Source organism: Schistocerca cancellata, chromosome 5 (genome assembly GCF_023864275.1).
Source record: "Schistocerca cancellata isolate TAMUIC-IGC-003103 chromosome 5, iqSchCanc2.1, whole genome shotgun sequence".
Lineage (NCBI taxonomy): Eukaryota > Metazoa > Arthropoda > Insecta > Orthoptera > Acrididae > Schistocerca > Schistocerca cancellata.
In genome coordinates, this window is record NC_064630.1 from 735,167,897 (window position 1) to 735,187,080 (window position 19,184).

The 19,184-nt window shown below is 41.1% G+C and overlaps 1 protein-coding gene across 1 annotated transcript in view; it reads left to right on the forward strand.

The window, feature by feature from the left end:
• The window catches only part of LOC126187784 (leucine-rich repeat-containing protein 49), a 154,675-nt gene extending 139,786 nt beyond the window's left edge, over positions 1–14,889 (forward strand). Inside the window, exon 8 of the mRNA XM_049929056.1 lies at positions 14,373–14,889. Coding sequence (XP_049785013.1) covers positions 14,373–14,570 — 198 coding nt within the window. The 3' untranslated portion in view covers positions 14,571–14,889. The remainder of the gene's footprint in view (positions 1–14,372) is intronic.
• Positions 14,890–19,184: the final 4,295 nt, after the last annotated feature.

A 19,184-nucleotide genomic window follows, 5' to 3' on the forward strand; every position in this document is an offset into this window, starting at 1 on the left:
GAAATTTTCATTATTTTAGCACTTAAAGTTTTGGAACAATACTGGAATATTATATGCCAAGCTAATACAAGATAAGGACAGTCAGTCACAAACATGGTAAAATCACCAAATTAGTTACATTATAGATAAACTTAGTGAACAAAATTTTCTATTCATATACTTGCATTTACAAGTCAATAAACCAACAATACTAATCTTTCACTTAGGCATAGTTGAAGAAGTAACAATGAAGTATCTTCAAATACACTTGTAACCAAACAATTGTCAGTCATAGAAGTACAAAAATATCTCACTTGGAATGACATATACATGCTGAAAGCTATTTAAACAATATCTCTTAGAATATGTCAAATCTGATGATACAGACTTGTTGAGTGATGAATGATGATGGTCTATTTGGCTCAGATACTTGTGACCAATCCCTGAATCAGCAAAAATGGCACATGAAATTTAATTCTGTTATGATCTGCTTGCAAAAACACCTGGCAAGTTGCTTCATGAAGAATGTAATTCCTTGAGGATATTGCTTCATTTGGAGACCTTTTGCACATGACTTGCATCCAGTTGTAAGAGCAATATATTCCTTATTACTTCTATGAAAACTAGAACTGGGGGACAACAGATGCAGGAAAACTAAGATGCCTTCCATCATATGTATATGTAGTTACAAGTGATCCACAGCCAATGGCAGCTGTCATAGAAAGAAACTAATAGTGGAAAGTAATTAAAATAGCCTAAAGGCGGTGGAGGTACAGGTAACTGCATTCATATATATGCAATTTTCCACAGGGTAGAACCATATTTAGATAAAATATCAAACATTGCATGATATGTCAGTGACAAAAGAAGACTTGTAAGAACTGGTATAAAAGGGGATTACACCTTACGACAGTCTCACAGGACAGACCAGTGGTGTCAATATGTCAACAACATAATACATGAAAAGACAGATAGCTGAAATGCAAAACGCACAACTAATGACAACATAGACTACAAGGCACACATGCTGACAGCAACAATATGAAATATAGTACAGGCAAACATGTAACAAGAAAGAAAAACAATTTAAAGCCAAACATCTGGGGGCACTGAACTATTCAGACTACCATGACACATGATATTAAAACAACAATTTTACAAGTAAATGGTTAACACTAGGGACTGCATAATTAGAGTAGGATAATGTAAGGAACTAAGACAGTCTTCATGACAGCACTGTTGGAAGCTAGATACATACACTGGGCCAGCTTCATTGACACACAATTCCAGGCCAACTCATGGTGACCGTCTTACAAGTTCCTGACTGAGAACATTTAAATCACACTGATCATATTCACACCATGCCAAGAAGACAGAACAATGACTTAGGGATGAAGGGGTACATTGGAATACCTTCTGAATGAATTTCTCCCAGATGATGACAGAAAAAGTTGTGAATAAACTCAGACACAACTACCAACATAAATGAATGATAACTATACAACTTGCCTGTTCTCTCTATATGTAGTGTTTGTAGCAATAACAAGATTAATAAGGAAAGGAAACCTGGGTCCAGATTGTAATCACTGAGTCACGCCAAATGTGCACCACAAATCTAATTTTTAACAGAGCATGATGCCTGCATCATGGAAAACGGATAATGGAGTAATAATGAAGAAATCTTCTTGGACATTGCCATAGAACCCCTGCAGCAATTAACAGGTGGGGATGGACACAACAACAGGATTGAGGGATACACTGATGAACTCTTGGTTGTGGTGAAGGCATATGCAAAAAGCAACCTGTGCACAAAGCATGTGAAATGCTACAGAAGTTAAATCAATGGGGCACATAAAATTAAAGAAACATGACAGCACACAAAACAACATATGCAGTGCTTAATGGAACACTCAGTAGTAACACAAAACAGTGATATGCTATGCATGTGAGCTGCTACAGAAGATAAATCACTGGTGCACATAAAATTAATGAAACATGACAGCACATAAAACAAAATATGCAGTGCTTAACAGAACACTCAGTAGTAACACAAAACACAGTGACATGCTATTTAGAGAGACACATTTTCAAAAGACAAATCAAACAGTGGAAACTCCAGGTAGGAATATCAACAATGTAGGAAAAGATAGACTGCTCTTACCATAAAGAGAACATATAAGACACAGGCAGACACAGTTAAAAGACACTCACATAAAGCTTTTGGTCACAGCCTTCATCAGTAAAATACACACACACACACACACACACACACACACACACACACAAAGAGCAGGCATACCTCACACACACATGACCACCAACTCCAGCATCTTGGGCCAGAATGCAGCATCATATGGGGCGCAAGCAACTATCTGGAGGGAACAGGGAAGGAGAAGGGATGGGAAGAGAGACAGAAACTGCCGGGAAGCAGCGTCGAAAGGAAGTTGATTATAAGCTTCTGACAGGTCAAGTTTAGAAAAATTCTAGCCTCCAGCTAGTTTGGTGAACAATTCTTCAGGTGGAGGCATAGGGTAAGTGTTGATAAGGCATTGAGCATTTACAGTGGCCTTGAAATCGCCACAGAGACGAATATCACCATTTGGCTTAGCAATGACACTCACTGGAAGTGACAGGAAGCAAGACCCCTGAAGCAGTGAGATGATCCAGCTCCAGTTTGACCTGATCACGAAGGGCCACAGGAATGGGCCAAGCCCGAAAAAACTTAGTCCGGGCAGTGGGTCTGAGAGTGATATGAGCTTCAAAGTCATTTGCACGGCCTAACCCAGGAGAAAAAAGTGACGAAAATGTCATTGATGAGGAATCCAATTGAGCATAAGGAATAGCATCAGAGATGATATTGACAGAGTCATCTATGGAGAACCCAAAAACGCGAAAGGTATCGAAACCAAAAAGATTCTCTGTATTACTATGGTCGACCACAAACATGGGAACAGTGCAAACGACAGATTTGTATGATACCTCAGCATCAAATTGTCCCAAGAGAGAAATCTTCTGTTGATTGTAAGTCCGTAATTGCCTAGTGACAGGTGACAGTATTGGGGAACCCAACTGGAGATACGTCTGAGAATTGATGATAGTGGCAGCAGAACCAGTATACACCTGCATGCAAACATCTCGACCAAGTATTTGGACAATGTGGAATAACTTCCCTGAAAGGGAAGAAGTACAATTGACAGACAACACAGAATCAGAATCAGCGCCATGTTCATGAACATCATGTATGTGGTTGGATTTGTAAATGGATGACACATGACCCTTTTTTTTTGGATTTGTGACAATCCTCTCATGAAAGTTCCGTAAAACACCGCGGACATGAAGGAAGTTGCCATGGGTTTTGCTGCAGTTTCTTAGAGGTTTGTTTGCGGTTAGGCCAAGGCTGCACTTGGGAGTGTACTGCGGCCACGTCGGCCGGCAGGGACACGCCACACGCTTCGTCAACAGTGCGCAGAGGTTGTATTTCCCCGACATCACCCCATGTCTCTATTTGCGCTCCAGCGGCACGAGAAATTTCAAAAGACTGAGTGATGGATAGTCGGATCTGCCAACTGAAGGGCATGTTGTCTAACTTCTTTGTCGGGCGTCGACCAGATAACAGCATCTCGTACCATGGAATCGGCGTAGGATTTGTTGTGAATGTCAGCAGCCCAAGTGCGATAGGATTCATTCATTTGTTTTTGACAACGATAAAAGGCAACACAAGAGGCTACCACATGTATATGCTTTTGAAAATAAATGGACAGAAGCGAGCACATTTCAGCAAAGGACAAAGACGCAGGATCCTTCAAAGGAGCCAATTGCCACAACAAGTGATACATTTGAGGTGAAATCCATGAAAGGAACAGAGACTTACATGTTTGGTCGTCTGTGACATGAAATGCCAAGAAGTGCTGTCGAAGACGTTTTTCGTAATCAGACCAGTCTTCCGCCGCCTCATTGTAAGGAGGAAAAGGATGTAGAGACAACGACGAGAGACGCCCCACATTTCATGCCGCGACGAAATCACGAATTGCATTTGTGAGAAGCGTTTGCTGTTCTATGAGACCTCGCAATAGTTGCAAGTAGCCATGGAAACATGTGGGTCAATGATGAAAAAGAAAAATCCCATCCTCGTCGCCAGTTGTTATAACTTCAAGTTGAACAAATATATTTCAAGGACAACACTATACATGAAAGTCACAGATCAAGTAAACAGAGTAAGACGTGTGTCACTTGAATAGTCAAATCATAACTGAGTACGAGTCTAGCGGCCGCTGGCTGGCTGGCCGCTTAGGTGGCGCTGCTGCTGCATGGCTGGCAGACAGTGCTGCATGTAGAGGCGAGTCACAACAGTATGGTCGGGAGTAAGCTGTCCTCCACAGTCACAGCTCCCAGCCCATCTCATCATCCAGTGTGCTGCCTCCTTCCCCACTGTCATTTATAGCCTCACTACACAACAGTGGCGGCACTTCGGTGGGTGGGGGGAGGGGGGGGGGGGAAATGTGCTGGCATAGGCTGATGCCAGAACACCATGCGGCATAGAGGTGACAAGGAGATTGACAGCTGCCCATGACAGACTTGCTGGAAACATGCTGCCAATACCCTCTCGCCCACAAGTAGTTACGTAACCGCTGTGGACCAGAGGGCTAGTTAGTTCAAATTAGTTCAAGTCCATCACCGAGTCAGAGCTGCAGTCACAGCCTCTAGCTCAGAATCAGGCAGCACATAGTGAACAAAATAGTTAGACTTGCTAGAGAGACCATGCCCACTGAGGATATGAACCAGGCCTTGGCTAGGATTGACATGCTTCATCCTCAACCACTCCCACATTCTGGGGATGAATGTGTAAATGTGGTGTCAGTTATCACCAGCCTCCCATTTCCTGTGTTGTGTATTCACCTGGCTAAAGTGGACTAGAACAGAGAGCTTGTACTACAGAATGTAAAAGCTTAAGTTAAGTAACTCTTTGTTTGTGTTGACGAAGGAGCCAGTTACAATAGTATGCAGTTTGTGTTACAGAGAGAGGATACCAGCCACAAAACAACATCCTCTCCTTCCTCCCATGGTGGAGCTCTATAGAGACAATGAGATGACATAAAAGCTGACAATGAGGATTTAAAAGGTGACAATGTGGATTTAAAACCCTACATAATAACTTAGATATTATTATGTAGTGGGTGATGTAAGTATTGCAGTCAATCTTCTGTCACTGATTTGTCACTTGAAAATCTCAATGTGATGTGTTACTTTCACAGTTTGTACGTTCTTGTCTGTTTGTGTCAAGTTGCTATATTGTCGATGGTCTGTTCTGTCTGATATTCCCTGCATAGGCCTATGCAAACTTGCATGCTGTCTCAATTATTGCAATTCATTTTGAAGGGTCACACAATGGGATTGATAGTTAGTTCACTGTCATTCTTTCAGTTGATGTGTTAATGTGCACTGTCTGCAAAACAGAACTATAATTTTTTGCGAATTGTATTTCCTCACAAGTGTACATAGCTTCTTGATTGAGGTTCATACAATGTAAATGCTTGGTACAGGGACCATGCCTACAGAGGATGTGAACCAGGCCCCAGCTGGGATTGACATGCTGGACTTCTGGGATGGGATCACTCTGGCAGAGCTTATAGGTGGAGGAGCTGGATAATTGGCAGAGGCCTTCTGCCAGGTATTCACTGCAATTCATAACATCACTGGTAGAATCTATGTCTGCAGGTAGGATGATTAGGTCAGGATTTGTTTTGAGATTGTGTATGCCTGTTTTTCTTATACTGAAAGTTTGGTGCTCTGAGGAAGGAACCTGTGGAAGGATGGTGACATTAAGTTGAAAGTAAGGAATTCTGGGAAGGTGACAAGTAAGTGTTTAGGTAGGAGGGGGGGGGGGGTTGAATTGTGGTATGAACTGGAAAAGGTAGTGTTCAGTGTTGGAATTAGGGTGGTTTTGATTGGAGGGATTGGCGGCAAAGAAGTGCTCCCATTGGATGGATCAGGAGGAGGAGAGTAGGTCTTTGAAAAGTCCAGCATGGTTAAATTTGTGTGTATGGCTGAAGGTGAGGCCTTTGGATAAGATTGAAACTTCTGTGGAGCTAAGGGTTTTGGTGGAAAGGTTAACAACAGTGTTACACAAGTGTGTTGGCTCTAGATTTGGTGGCGAGTTGCTAGAAGACAGATCAAAGACTTAGGAATGAAGGGGTACATTGGAATAGCTTCTGAACGAATTTCTCCCATGTGAATAACCTCAGACACAACTATCAACATAAATGAATGATAACTATACAACTGAGTGTCCCCTTCATCACCCAGTACCACCCCAGACTGAAACAACTGAACCACATCCTTCACCAGGGCTGTGATTACCTATCTTCATGCCATGAAATGAGGGACATCCTGCCCAAGATACTTCCCACCCCTCCTAAAGTGGTGTTCTCTCACCCAACCAACCTCCACAACTTTTTAGTCCAAGGATCATATTCTTGTGGAAGACCCAGGTGCAAAACCTGCCCAATCCACCGACCCAGCACTTCCTATTCCAGTCCAGTTACAGGTTTATATTACCCCATCACGGGCTGGGCCACCTGTGAAAGTGGCCATGTCATTTTTGTCACTGCAGATATGCCGTACCCGAGTGGTCAGGCTATATGGGAGGGATTTTATGGTGTGAAAGGGATGACAGCTATCAAAATGCAGCTACTGTTGGTGGTAAACAACTGTGTTACACAAGCGTTTTGGCTCTAGATTTGGTGGTGAGTGAAAATGCAGGTACTGTCGGTGGTTAATAACAGTGTTACACACTTTCTATTCCAGTCCTGTTACAGGTTTATCCTACCCCATCAGGGGCTGGGCCACCTGTGAAAGTGGTCATCTCATTTACCAGCTCTGCTGTAATCATTGCACAGCTTTCTGTATTACCAACCAGCTGTCCACCATGATGAACAGCCACTGCCAAAGTGTGGCCAAGAACAATGTAGACCACCCTGTGCCACAACATGCAGCTGAACATAACACATTTGATTTCCATGGCTGCTTTACTACCTAAGCCATCTGGATCCTTCCCTTCACCACCACTTTTTCGAACTGCACAGATGGAAGTTATCCTTACAACACATTCTCCACTCCTGTAATTGTCCCGACCTCAACCTATGGTAACATACCATCCCCACATTCTCCACCCAACAATTTTCAGCCCCTCTGTCTTGTTATCTCCTCCCCATTCTCACCTACCACCATTTTTATTTGCAGCTCCTTGCCAATGCATCCACCTGTCTTTCCCTGCTCCTTTTTTCACACACCTCCATGCCCCACAGCCTCCTGATGCTGCACCTGTTGCAGTCTAGTCCCTGCACATGCTACCAATGATTGCCATTCGGGGTTGCCAGTGCCCCTGCTCTCTTTCAGCGATTCTTGGAACAGTTATTGCTCACTGTCCCTGGGTGTATAAATTACATGGACGACATTGTTGTCACTGGCTCCACCACTGAAGAACATCTTCAGAATCTCCGCACACTTTTTCATGTCTTACAGACTGCCGGTCTTAAGTGTAACCTTCAGAAATCAAAATTTTTTCAGGCATCTATCACGTACTTGGGGTTTCAACTCTCTCAGGATGGTATTCGTCCGCTTCAGCAAACTGTCACTGCGATCGATGCCCTTCCTCGCCGTACATCTGTTAAGGAACTGCAGGCCTTCTTGGGGAAAATAGCATACTATCACAAGTTTTTACCATCTGCTGCTTCGGTGGCTCAGCCATTGCATCGCCTGTTGCACAAAAATGTGCCTTTTCACTGGTCCGCATCATGCGATGCGGCTTTCCAGAAACTGAAGACTATGCTGAAACAGGCCCCCTGCCTGGCTACTTATCGACCTGGCCAACATCTTGTTCTTGCCACGGACGCCTCTCAATACAGAGTCGGTACAGTCCTTGCGCACCATTTTTCTGACGGTTCTGAACAACCCATTGCTTACGCCTCCAAAATGCTCACGGATGCCCAACAAAAGTAGTCTCAAATTGAAAAAGAAGCTTTGGCCATTATTTATGCTCTTCATAAGTTTGGTGTTTTTCTCTATGGATCCAAATTTCTTCTTGTTATGGATCACAAACCACTTGTTTCCTTGTTTCATCCATCAACGTCACTTCCCAACAAGGCTGGACACCGCCTCCAGCGTTGGACTCTTTACTTGTCACGTTTCTATTATGAGATTCATTTCCGGCCGACACCTCAACATGCAAATGCTGATGCACTGTCTCGCCTTCCCACAGGTCCTGATCTGGCACTTGATATGGACAAACTTTTGTGTTTCCACCTGGATGTTGCCGAGCAGCGGGTCCCCATCACTGGGGACCGGCTGGCGGCTGCTACAGGTTCTGACCATACCCTCTCCCGGATTTTACGCTGTATTCAGAAGGGTTGGCCAGATTGTCCGTCCACTAAGACTTCTGATCCATTGTGGAACTACTACACTTTGCGTTACCGCCTCACGGCTAGGGATGGTGTTATCCTCCTTTCCACTGACAATGCTTCACTGCGTGTTGTGGTACCTGCGTCTTTGTGTGCTTTGGTCTTGCACCTCCTTCACCAAGGCCACTGGGGTGTCTGTTGCACAAAATCTCTGGCACGCCGTCATTGTACTGGCCCAGCATCGACTCTGAAATCACACACATGGTCGCTGCCTGCGGCCCTTGTGAGTCACAGGCCGCTGCCCTGAAGTCATTTTTGTCACCGTGGCCTTCGCCTGAGAAGCCCTGGGAGCATATTCATGCTCACTTCACGGGTCCTTTTTTGGTACTTATTGACTTCTCGTTATTGACACCTACTCTAACTTTCCCTTCATTGTCCGTTGCACGTCACCTACCACCGTGGCAACCACCAATGCTCTAGCTCGCATTTTCTCTTTGGAAGGCCTTCCCTCTACTGTTGTTACTGATAATGATCAACAATTTGCCTCTTCCAATTTTGTGGATTTCTGTGCCGGTCACAGCGTCATGCATGTCATACCCCCTCCGTTCCATCCACACTCAAACGGTGAGGCTGAACAACTGGTCCGCACATTTAAGGCTCAGATGAGGAAACTCCTGACTTCTTCTGCTGCTGCTGATGTGCTTCTCCAATTTCTGGCTTCTTACCATTTCACCCCCATGGGCGACCACAGCCCGGCTGAGCTCTTACATGGCCGACCGCCCCGCACGCTACTTCATCTTCTGCGGCTTTCCACCTCACAGCCGCAGGTGCCTTCACTTGGCCGGTTTATCGCCGACGACCTTGTGTGGTACAGGGATATGGCAGGCGGCCAAAATGGAGTCCTGGCCACATCTTATGACACCGTGGCCGACACCTGTATGGAATCCAGATGGACACGGGTGTTGCAGTGCGTCATTCGGACTAGCTTCAGCCTCGTGTGCCGGCAACGCCTGTTCTGGATGCTGTTACACCATCTTCGGCTCTACCTGACTCTCGGGATCCTGGAATCTCTCATTACTCACAACGCAGTCCTCTCACCATCATATCGGTGCCAGCACAAGAACTGACACCAACAGGAGACGTGCCCATGCAGGAACCAGATGACCACCATCTGTCGGAGCAACTCTACTCGCCTCCTTCTCCTATGGATGCGGACACATCACTCATGTCTCCTGATATAACAATCAGACTTGCCACAACAGGCAGATTGGTGCACGGGGCCCCAGCAGGTTCGACCCCCACGTCTCCTGTCTTCTCGACCCGTTATCATCAGGGACACTTCCGTCCGTACGGGAAGCCTCCTCCTCGAGACTTTACAGCCAGTCAAACAACACCTATGGACATTAGCAATCTGCAGGCCACCTCCATCAAGAACTGAGCAAAAGTTTCAAAGGGGGGAAAAGTGTTGTGACTCGCCGATCTTTCAAAGTGCCGCCGCGCAGTTACGCATGTCCTCTACATGCGGCACTGTCTGCCAGCCATGCAGCAGCAGCACCACCCAAGCAACCAGCCAGCTAGCGGCTGCTAGACTTGGTCTCAGTTATGATTTGACTGTTAATGTGTACACATGTCTTACTCTGTTTACTTGATCTGTATAGCATCGTCATTGAAATATATTTGTTCAACTTGAAGTTATAATACATACCCAGCCATCTGGCTTGTAAAGCAACAGCATCCTCCAGAAAACTGATGACAGGGCACACGTCCTGGCCTGAGGACATGTGCTGGGCGATGATGACGGTGACGGTGATGGTGACAGCAATAGTGATGATGGGTCCAGTTCCATCAGGTAGTCAAGCAGGGATGGCAGGTGTGAGAGGGCATCTTCCATCTGCTGCTTCTGGGATTCCCTGATGGTACTAGTGGGCAGCTGGGAAGTGTGTGCAGTCCTGTGAAGCTTGAATCTGGGGGAAGAAAAGCAGCAGAATGATGGGGCAAATGACATGCGCACATTTAGTTCTGGTGGCAGTGCTGGAAACCCTCGGGACCTGCAATTAAGTACATATAAGAGGTAATGCATTCCTGTATCATGCCTCTTTCTCAGTGCCCGCAGTTTCCATAAACCCTGAAAAGAACAAGATCACACAGTGCAAAGTGATACTTGTGGACCATTGGCAGCGCTAGATGCTGTGGTGGGTGTATCAAGTGTAGCAGTGTCCGATGGTGGCAGCTGTGAAGAAATTTCACCAGTGATGGTCTGTGTCGTTGGTGGGAGCAATAGGAGGTGAGAAAGAGTTGCAGTGCCTGTTCCTGTGTGTGGGTGATGTGAAGCATTGCCATCTATTGATAGAAAGTGCTTACAAAGTGTTCTGCTTCTCTGTTGGACTGCGGGTGAAATGGAGCAGTTGTTAGATGACAGATGCTATTGGGTCCACAAAAGTGTTCAAAGTCACCTGAAGTGAACTGTGGTCCATTGTCTGACACATGTACTTCTGGCAAACCTTCGATGCAAAACATAGAGGACAATGCTTGATTGGTGCTACATGATGTGGTAGAGCTCATAGGCACTGCAAATGGAAACTTGCTAAAAGTATATACCACTATGAGCTAACGAGTGTTCCAGAATGGTCCTGCAAAGTCTATGTGCACTCATTGCCATGGCAGTTGACTCTTAGGCCAAGCTGAGAACATCTGTGGCAGAGCAGATTGGTGCTCCAAGCATGTGTGACACCGTGATGTCATCTGTTCAGTGTTCTTGATGGAGAAATTGTAACACATTCTTTTGCAACACTTTGGGAATAAGCACACAGGATTGTCTACTGCCGTTTTGAACTAGAATCACACCTTGTTGAACTGAAAAGCTATGCTAACGTGCAAAATATTGGTGCATAACTGAGCTCTGGATACTGTTCAATGAACGAGGCCAAGATGTGATATTATGCCAAGACTCTCTGCACAGCTGTTGCCCACCTACACCTGGGGCTGTTTCTTGTATTCTGGTGGCTTGACACCTCATTCCCATGACATCAAACAAGTCCTACACAAAATTACAAGATCTCCTATGAATCAGTTAAGTTTCATATAATTTTAAGTTATGCTGATTGATAATTCAATACATCTAAATGAGATTTGAAGCCCCATCACAAATGCCCAGTTCTGTTCACGTGCAAATAATATTTATAATGTTACATTGATGCACAAGTTCTGAATGTTTTTGTTTTGCATGTTTTTATTCTGGTTGCTAGAGATTTATTTATTGAGTGTGTTTTTTTATTTGTAGTTCACTGTTGCTATTTGAATTTATATACTGTCATTTGGAAATAGTGAGTGGAAAGGTGTATGCTAGAAAATGGTGTACCAAGTGGAGAAATCGGAACATTTTTGACTTATTCTTCTGTTTGTGTTCAGTAGAGAGGTGACAGCAGTGGAGGCAGCCAGAAACATTTGTGCAGTGTATGGAGATAATACCATTGGACAAAGCACAGCAAGAAATGGGTTTTCTCATTTTAAGAAAGATTATTTTTTCATTAGTGACTGTCCAAATTCAGGAAGATCCTCGGGGTTTCATAAAGATCATTTAAATGCCTTCATCCACAATGATCCATGTCATTGTATTCAAGAACTGACAAATGTGAGGAACTGTGACCATTTCACCATTGTGCAACATTTGCATGCAGTGGGGAATGTTCAAAAACAAGGTGTTTGTGTACTGCATGCTCTAAGCTAAAATCACAAAAATCAGTGGGTGGCCATATATACGTCTCTGCTTGCTCATCACCAATTGGCTTGTGACTAACAATGACCATTCCTATCCTGCATAATTACTGGTAATGAGAAATGGTGTCTTTATGCTAACATAATGAAAAGAAAGAAATGGTTGAGCCTGAACAAAACAACAACTTCCTGTACAAAGAACTGCACACATCCACAAAATATAATATTACACATCTAGTGGAACAGTGACGTTGTGTGGTGTATTACAAATTGTTTCCCTGAGATGTAACTATCACTGCTAACATTTACTGTCAACAGCTGAGATGTCTTGTAGACACAGTCCAAGAAAAATGACCAGGAAGAGTGCATGAAGTGATGTTACACTATGATAACACCAGCCCGCATTCTGTTAGATTGACAAAACAAACACGAATTGGTATGGGAAGTCATTCCACACCCACCTCATTCACATGATATGGTGCCCTCAGATTTTCACTTTCTCTGCTCTGTATTAAACAATCTTCAAGAAACTTCCCTGTTGGATGAAAATGTGCTCCAAATTTGGATCAACAAGCTTTTCACCTCAAACCACATAATTTCTACCATTGAGGAATTGAAAAGTTACTCAAGGCTTGTCACATTGTTGTAAATAGTGAAGGGGGAATATATTATTGATGACTAAAGTCTTTTCATGTGTAACTGTTGTGTTTATTAAACTTACGGAAAAATACTATGAACTTATGCACCAACCCAGTGTATTGAGTGAACAAGGATGAAATGGGCGGGAAGGGCTAAAAACATACAAACACAAAAACCACTAGAAAAATGCCATAATAAAAATCAAAAAGAATGTTCTTGTGATGTGCGTAAAAAGGCTCTGTTTGATCAGGGGTTTACATAACTGAAACGATTTTGTCCAGGTAAAGTACTGTGAGTGTTATCAATGTTTGAACTAATTATTAATTGTGATTAAAACAACATCTTTTATGTCAAACTAGTTATCTGAATCAAAGTATTTTGACCTTTTGCTTCAACTGAAATACCTCAGTTGCTTAAAAAATGGGTCAAAATTAATATGAACATTTCTCTTGTATCATGCTAGGAGGGATTATATCATGGAAGCCATCTTCCACAAAACCTACCAATGTAGGTACAGATGAATAAATCAATCAAACAAACAATACACCCCACACAACCTTTCCAGCAAACCTCAACCTCCTCTCATTGCACACAAACCCAGTCTCTCCCATCTACTCAATCTCCCACTTCCAGCTCCACTACCTCCAAAACCTCAGAATTCCAATCAACACAATCTGGAACCACAACACCCTAATTCAGTAGTTAACCTTTCCTCCAAACCTCTCTCCCAATCCGAAACCTCTGTCCTATCCAAAGGCCTCACCTTCAGCCCCACTCCCAGATTCAACCAAACAGCCCTAGTCTTTAGATATATTTTTCCCACGTGGAATGTTTCCCTCTATTATAAACAAACAATACATTTTAATGAAGCTGGGGATAAGATCTAAAATAGAACCCAAATAGAAAAGATTGAACCACATGAATAAATTTGATAAAGAAAGCAAAAGTAAAAAAATCAGTGTGAAATGGAATGGATAATTTCAAGCAATTTTAAGCAAAGGCTGAAAATATTGTTATGTTACACGCCAACCAACTTTTATTATATGACATTCTAGGCTATACTTTACAAAGGAGTTTTCATCTGAAGCAGTTGGTTGGACCTAGGTTCAGAGTGCACAACTGATCTTTTACATACAAACAAATGTGGACAATTTCAATATATTTACATCACAACAGGATAGATGACTAGTGTGAACAGCTGTTTCAAACTAGTCTACAAGTTGCAAACCACAGCAACAATAAAAGCTGCAGAAAGTGTCAGTAGTGTTCATTTTCATCCATTTTACATGTCTCTTTCCTCAACCCTCAAGTAGCACACAATCTGGAAAACTAGAGGGCATATTTACCCACAAGCGTTCAAAATATTAAATGGCAGATGACAAAAAGTAGATCTTGTTTTTGCAAAGTGTTGTGCAGTAAGGACCAAATTGCTATAAATTTAGGGTATTTTATGTTACACACAATTTGAATGACACTTGTAAGTACACATACCTCTGAATACAAATGACGCCATCTGTCAATTAAATAAATTTCCATTATTCAGATTTATACAGTTTAACTGCATGTAATGCCTAAATTATCATTTTTATGTATATGAGTTACATACACAAGAACTTTCATCTTTGTTTCTTCATTTACATACAGGAGGATGTGTTATGGAGGCACAGAGGACGAGTGCATTTGGCATATCTTTTGGAGGTGGCTTGTGCTGCTGTAGAGAAACTGCATATGTTGGAGGCACAGTGGCCCAGTATATTGGCTGAGCTTGTCAGAGATACACTTGTTGATTACTCTCATCTTGATTCCTACATGAAACAATGTATGCAGAAACTTAAAGTGTAGACTGAAGAATCTATATATGTAATTGTATACATTGTTCGATTCCCTTACTTTTGCCTGTGTGGATGAGAATGAAACTGCATTTTTGCAGTTATTTTCATGATTCATTATTTTCATCCTACACTGATAAGATTTCATCAACTTCAGTGCCTGTTTACTTTTTGCAGTAATGATATGCTTTATTATCAACTCACTTGTTACTTTATCCACTTAAATTGTTTAATGATTGACCATTAAATGTTGTTTATTTCATTGCACATTCATATTCTGGAAAGTGGTTCAACATCATTATTATAAATGTCATATGACATGTAAATTTCACTGCAACTTGGTTCTTTCCCTTTTCTTTTATAGTATATGAACTGAATCCTATAAATTTATAGTCATGAAATTCTGAAATGATTTAACTGGAATTCAGTGTGTTTTTATGTTATAATGTTTTACTGATTATGTGAATTGAAACTGATGTTCCATAATGTTTGATTGAATAACCATATGATTAGAGAGATTATGAAGTTTAAAACTATCAAATAAAAGCAAACATCAAGCATATAAAAGTGGGAAAAACTTTACTCACTTTAAAGGGAAAGTATGGTGAGACACACAAGAATGTTAAGAGGTAAATATTATATTTCATGTTTCTAAAAACAAACAATGTTCTTTCCAGATCCCAGATGGAAAGAGAAAATCTATGAAATTGGAAAAGAAATGAGTAAAAATCTAGACATGTACAGTTAGAGGAATGAGGTATAAAAAATTATGGGGCTAATTCTAAATCATAGGCATCTCCACATGATTAAAATGTGATACTTTATTGGTTTTCATCACTTATGGTGTCAACAAAGCAACTGTGACATCATATTTCTCTACATAATTATTACAGATGTAGAGATCAGAATGTTTTGCAAACTTGCTTTCATACATCACTCAACTCTGTTGTATAACTATTATGATAAATAACTGTAATGAATGGAAGAGCTTAAACCATTAACTTACCATACAGTAGTAACTTATCACAACCCACAATCTGGTTTGAATATCACAGTGCTTTAGTACCCATAGTCCTATTAGAAGTGTATATCCTTGCATCATACCAACTTTTGAACTGACTAGCAAGTTATGTGAGAACCTACAATTTAATATTGATTCTGAATCATTTTCCAAGTTAGCATATTTCAGATTAAAAAATCTGGTTTGAAAGCAAAAATATCTTGTTGTAGTGTCACAAAGTGATACTAAGAAGCACTAAGATAAAAAATATAACAAATTGTTCTTTCAATCTGTATTTCTGAATGTATCACAATCTTCACTTTACCTATATATCTCAAGTAGGAAATGTGATACATAAATATCCCTGTAAGTGAAGAACTTTTCTTTGTTTCACGTTTTTGGATGTGTCACTATCTTTACTTTACCTACATAACTCAAGTCAGAAACATAAGTGTCCACTACATCAAAAAAAATTTTTTTTTATTTCTCACTTTTGGATGCATTACAACTTCAGCTATAAGACTCAAGTCAAGAAGGCAATAGATGTCTTTCCACAGAAGCATGGGGTATTCCAGTTTTACCTAAATGTTATATTATTACCTAAGTTTTATATCTTGAATATAATTAAATGAAGATTTTGTGACAAGTGCATCCTTCCCAAGCACTATTTCTGGATATGTGGAAACATATGGTTTCAAAGCAATTACATTGACTGTTGTTGTGTGACTAACAATCCCTACACTACTTACATCAATGGTCAAAGTTGATGGAACGTATTGTAGACAAGACTACTGCTTTTATGAGGCTTGGCAACAAAACTTACTCATTATTGAGGTTGACAGCATGTGTGAAGAGAGACTTTGCCTCATACTTGAGAGACTATTTTTCAGGCAAATTTATGTTGTTGTATGGCACCAGAAAAAGGAGAAAAAACAACAAATGTTACACTCGGGGTACTGTGGTAATCACCACCTCCCACTGGGGTGAGGGTGGTGGTGAGGATGAAAATGGGGTGGGACAGGAGATGGACAGAGAGGAGGTGGGAAAGGAAGACTGTGTGAGGAGGCAGGTGACCAATGAAAAGGTGTGAGGTGAAAGAAGGAGGTGTAAGGAGGTAGGTGTGGAAGTGGGAGGGGGTGTGAGGAGACGCATGGAGAGGGACAGATTCTGGGTAGGCAGGTGTAAGAGGAACAGAGTGTGAGGAGGTAGTTAGAAGAGAGAGAGAGAGAGAGAGAGAGAGAGAGAGAGAGAGAGAGAGAGAGAGTGAGAGAGAGTGAGAGTGAGTTTGTGTGCCAGCCTTCTCCATTTATCCTTTTTGACAATTTAAGTAACACTATGTTTATTTGTCCACGTCAACAACTTCAGGATTTATTGAAAGATGGAAGTGAGCAGTTGTCTCAGATGAGTTGCAAATTTGGAGCAACTTTTAAACTCACATACTTTTAATCCTGGATGGCCATTGTTGATGTAATATTCTGCATACAAAAGGATTCCAGCTTTACAGCTTTGTAGTTTTTACATGTCAGTTCACTACTGGCTTTTAATTGTGCCCTTGAACCATTCTTTCTTCCTTCAGTCTTATTCATACTCAATCTTTACTTGTGAGTATTTATATTAAATATGTCACTATAAAAATTGGTACACACAGATTTGTGCACCTATTTTCTTCAGTATTCTGGTAAATGAATTTTAAGTAAAATGCAATACATGTAACAAATCATGTAAAATGTATTTGTTATAACCTGCTTAAAAAATTTTGCATCATCTGCATATATGTGAATAACTTTGTTTTGAAATAAAAACATAATACTAATGAAAATGAAGGCAGTCTGTTCCAAAGCGCATATCTGTGAAATCAAAATCAGCTACTAGGTAACATTCAGTATTGTTTTTCTTCATTCTGTGCATTTTAACAAGCCTGGACCCTCCTTGGCATCCTTTCCACAAGATGGTTTAGATGTCATTTCTCAAGTGCATTCCACTTTTTGACAATGGTCTTCCAGAGGTTATCCAGCATGTAAGCAGGATTACTGTGATGACATATGACAAATTTCAACTGGTTCCAAATATCCCCAATTAGGTCCTATGCAGTAGACACCATAGGACATTGCATAAGCAGTATCCTATGGTATCTACTGATTTGGACCTAATTGGTGATGCCTCTGGAAGGAATACGTTTGAGAGATGAGCATGAACACATCACTGAAAAGTTGACTGTAGGATGGGAGGATTCTGCCCTAATACTTTAGTCTCCAAATGACTTCAGTAGTGATGAGAGGCATGTAACATCCATACATGATACTGGCCCAAAATATGAGAGAGCCATCTCCTGCTGAACTCAAGGGATTGCATGCCTGAGATGTGCATTAGTACCTAGCCATCTCCACACACACACACTTTTACAACAGTTATCAGGAATGAGACAAGTCCCACACTTGTCAGTGGAGAGAACGTAACACCATGGATTCAGATTCCATTCTAGATATTCCCATGCCCACCATCTTTGTACTCTGCACTGGTGAGGACAAGTACTGTTGTTTCTAATGGACATCCAGATGTCATATTGATCATGTGTAGATGGTTATGTACTGTGTAGGTAACAAAGACATCCCAGCTGACTCAAAAAAGAAGCACGCAGTTCTGATCCACTCTCCTCGGGGTACTTATGAGCAATAATTTGTAGATAGTAATCATCAGCTGTTATTATTGATCATGAGTATAACAACAAGGAGGCAGAGCTCATATGTTTTGTGTCTCATATTTTTGACTAGATGTTTAAATGACCTCGCTGAGGTGTACACCAATCCAGCAGACAACTGGCCATCCTGACAACCATTTGTGCAATAAGTTACAATGGTGTGCACAATATATGCTTGAAATAACCCTTTGAGTCATGACTACAGACTAAACCATGTACCCACACTGCATTGTCCTGTTCACAGTTGTAAATATGGTGTGCTCAGCTGACCTGCACTGATAATAAAAGTTTTGTTTTACTTCCATTACATAGGTAGCTGTGATCAAAAGAATATTGAGGGAAAAAGTTTCTGATACATAAAACACAAACTATGGAAGACATGAAGATAATGCAAAACTTTTTGAGCAGTTTATTTCTTACAGTCTTAAGTCTTTTGATGAACTAAAGAAAAATAATTCAGCTTTTACAAATGACCAGTTTCTTGTCTTTCAGCTTTCACTGAGTATTTTGTAGTGAATATATTTCATGAATGTGAAGTTCCTACATATTTTACAAATAGCATTGAGTCACATAAAGTTTGTAATTTTAAGAAATTTATACTCTTTTACTCAAGCAACTGTAGTGAATAAATTTTATAGAGTTTTAAATGTGAGAATAAAACCATAATATGTCATTTTTGTAAATGTTTTCTAGAGCTATCCATTTCTTGAAATATGAAATTTGTTCACCTTCATAAATATCTGTCAGGAAAAGTATGTTTCATCACATTGTTACATATATATATATATTTCTATATGAATAAATATTTTGGTGTTGAGTTTGCTTAGTTTACTCTGTTTTCCTCTTGTATTAATCCTTATTTAGATGTCTTATTTTACAACTGTCTGACTAAACAGTATTTTAGTTACCCTCCTTCAGTTTATTTAGAT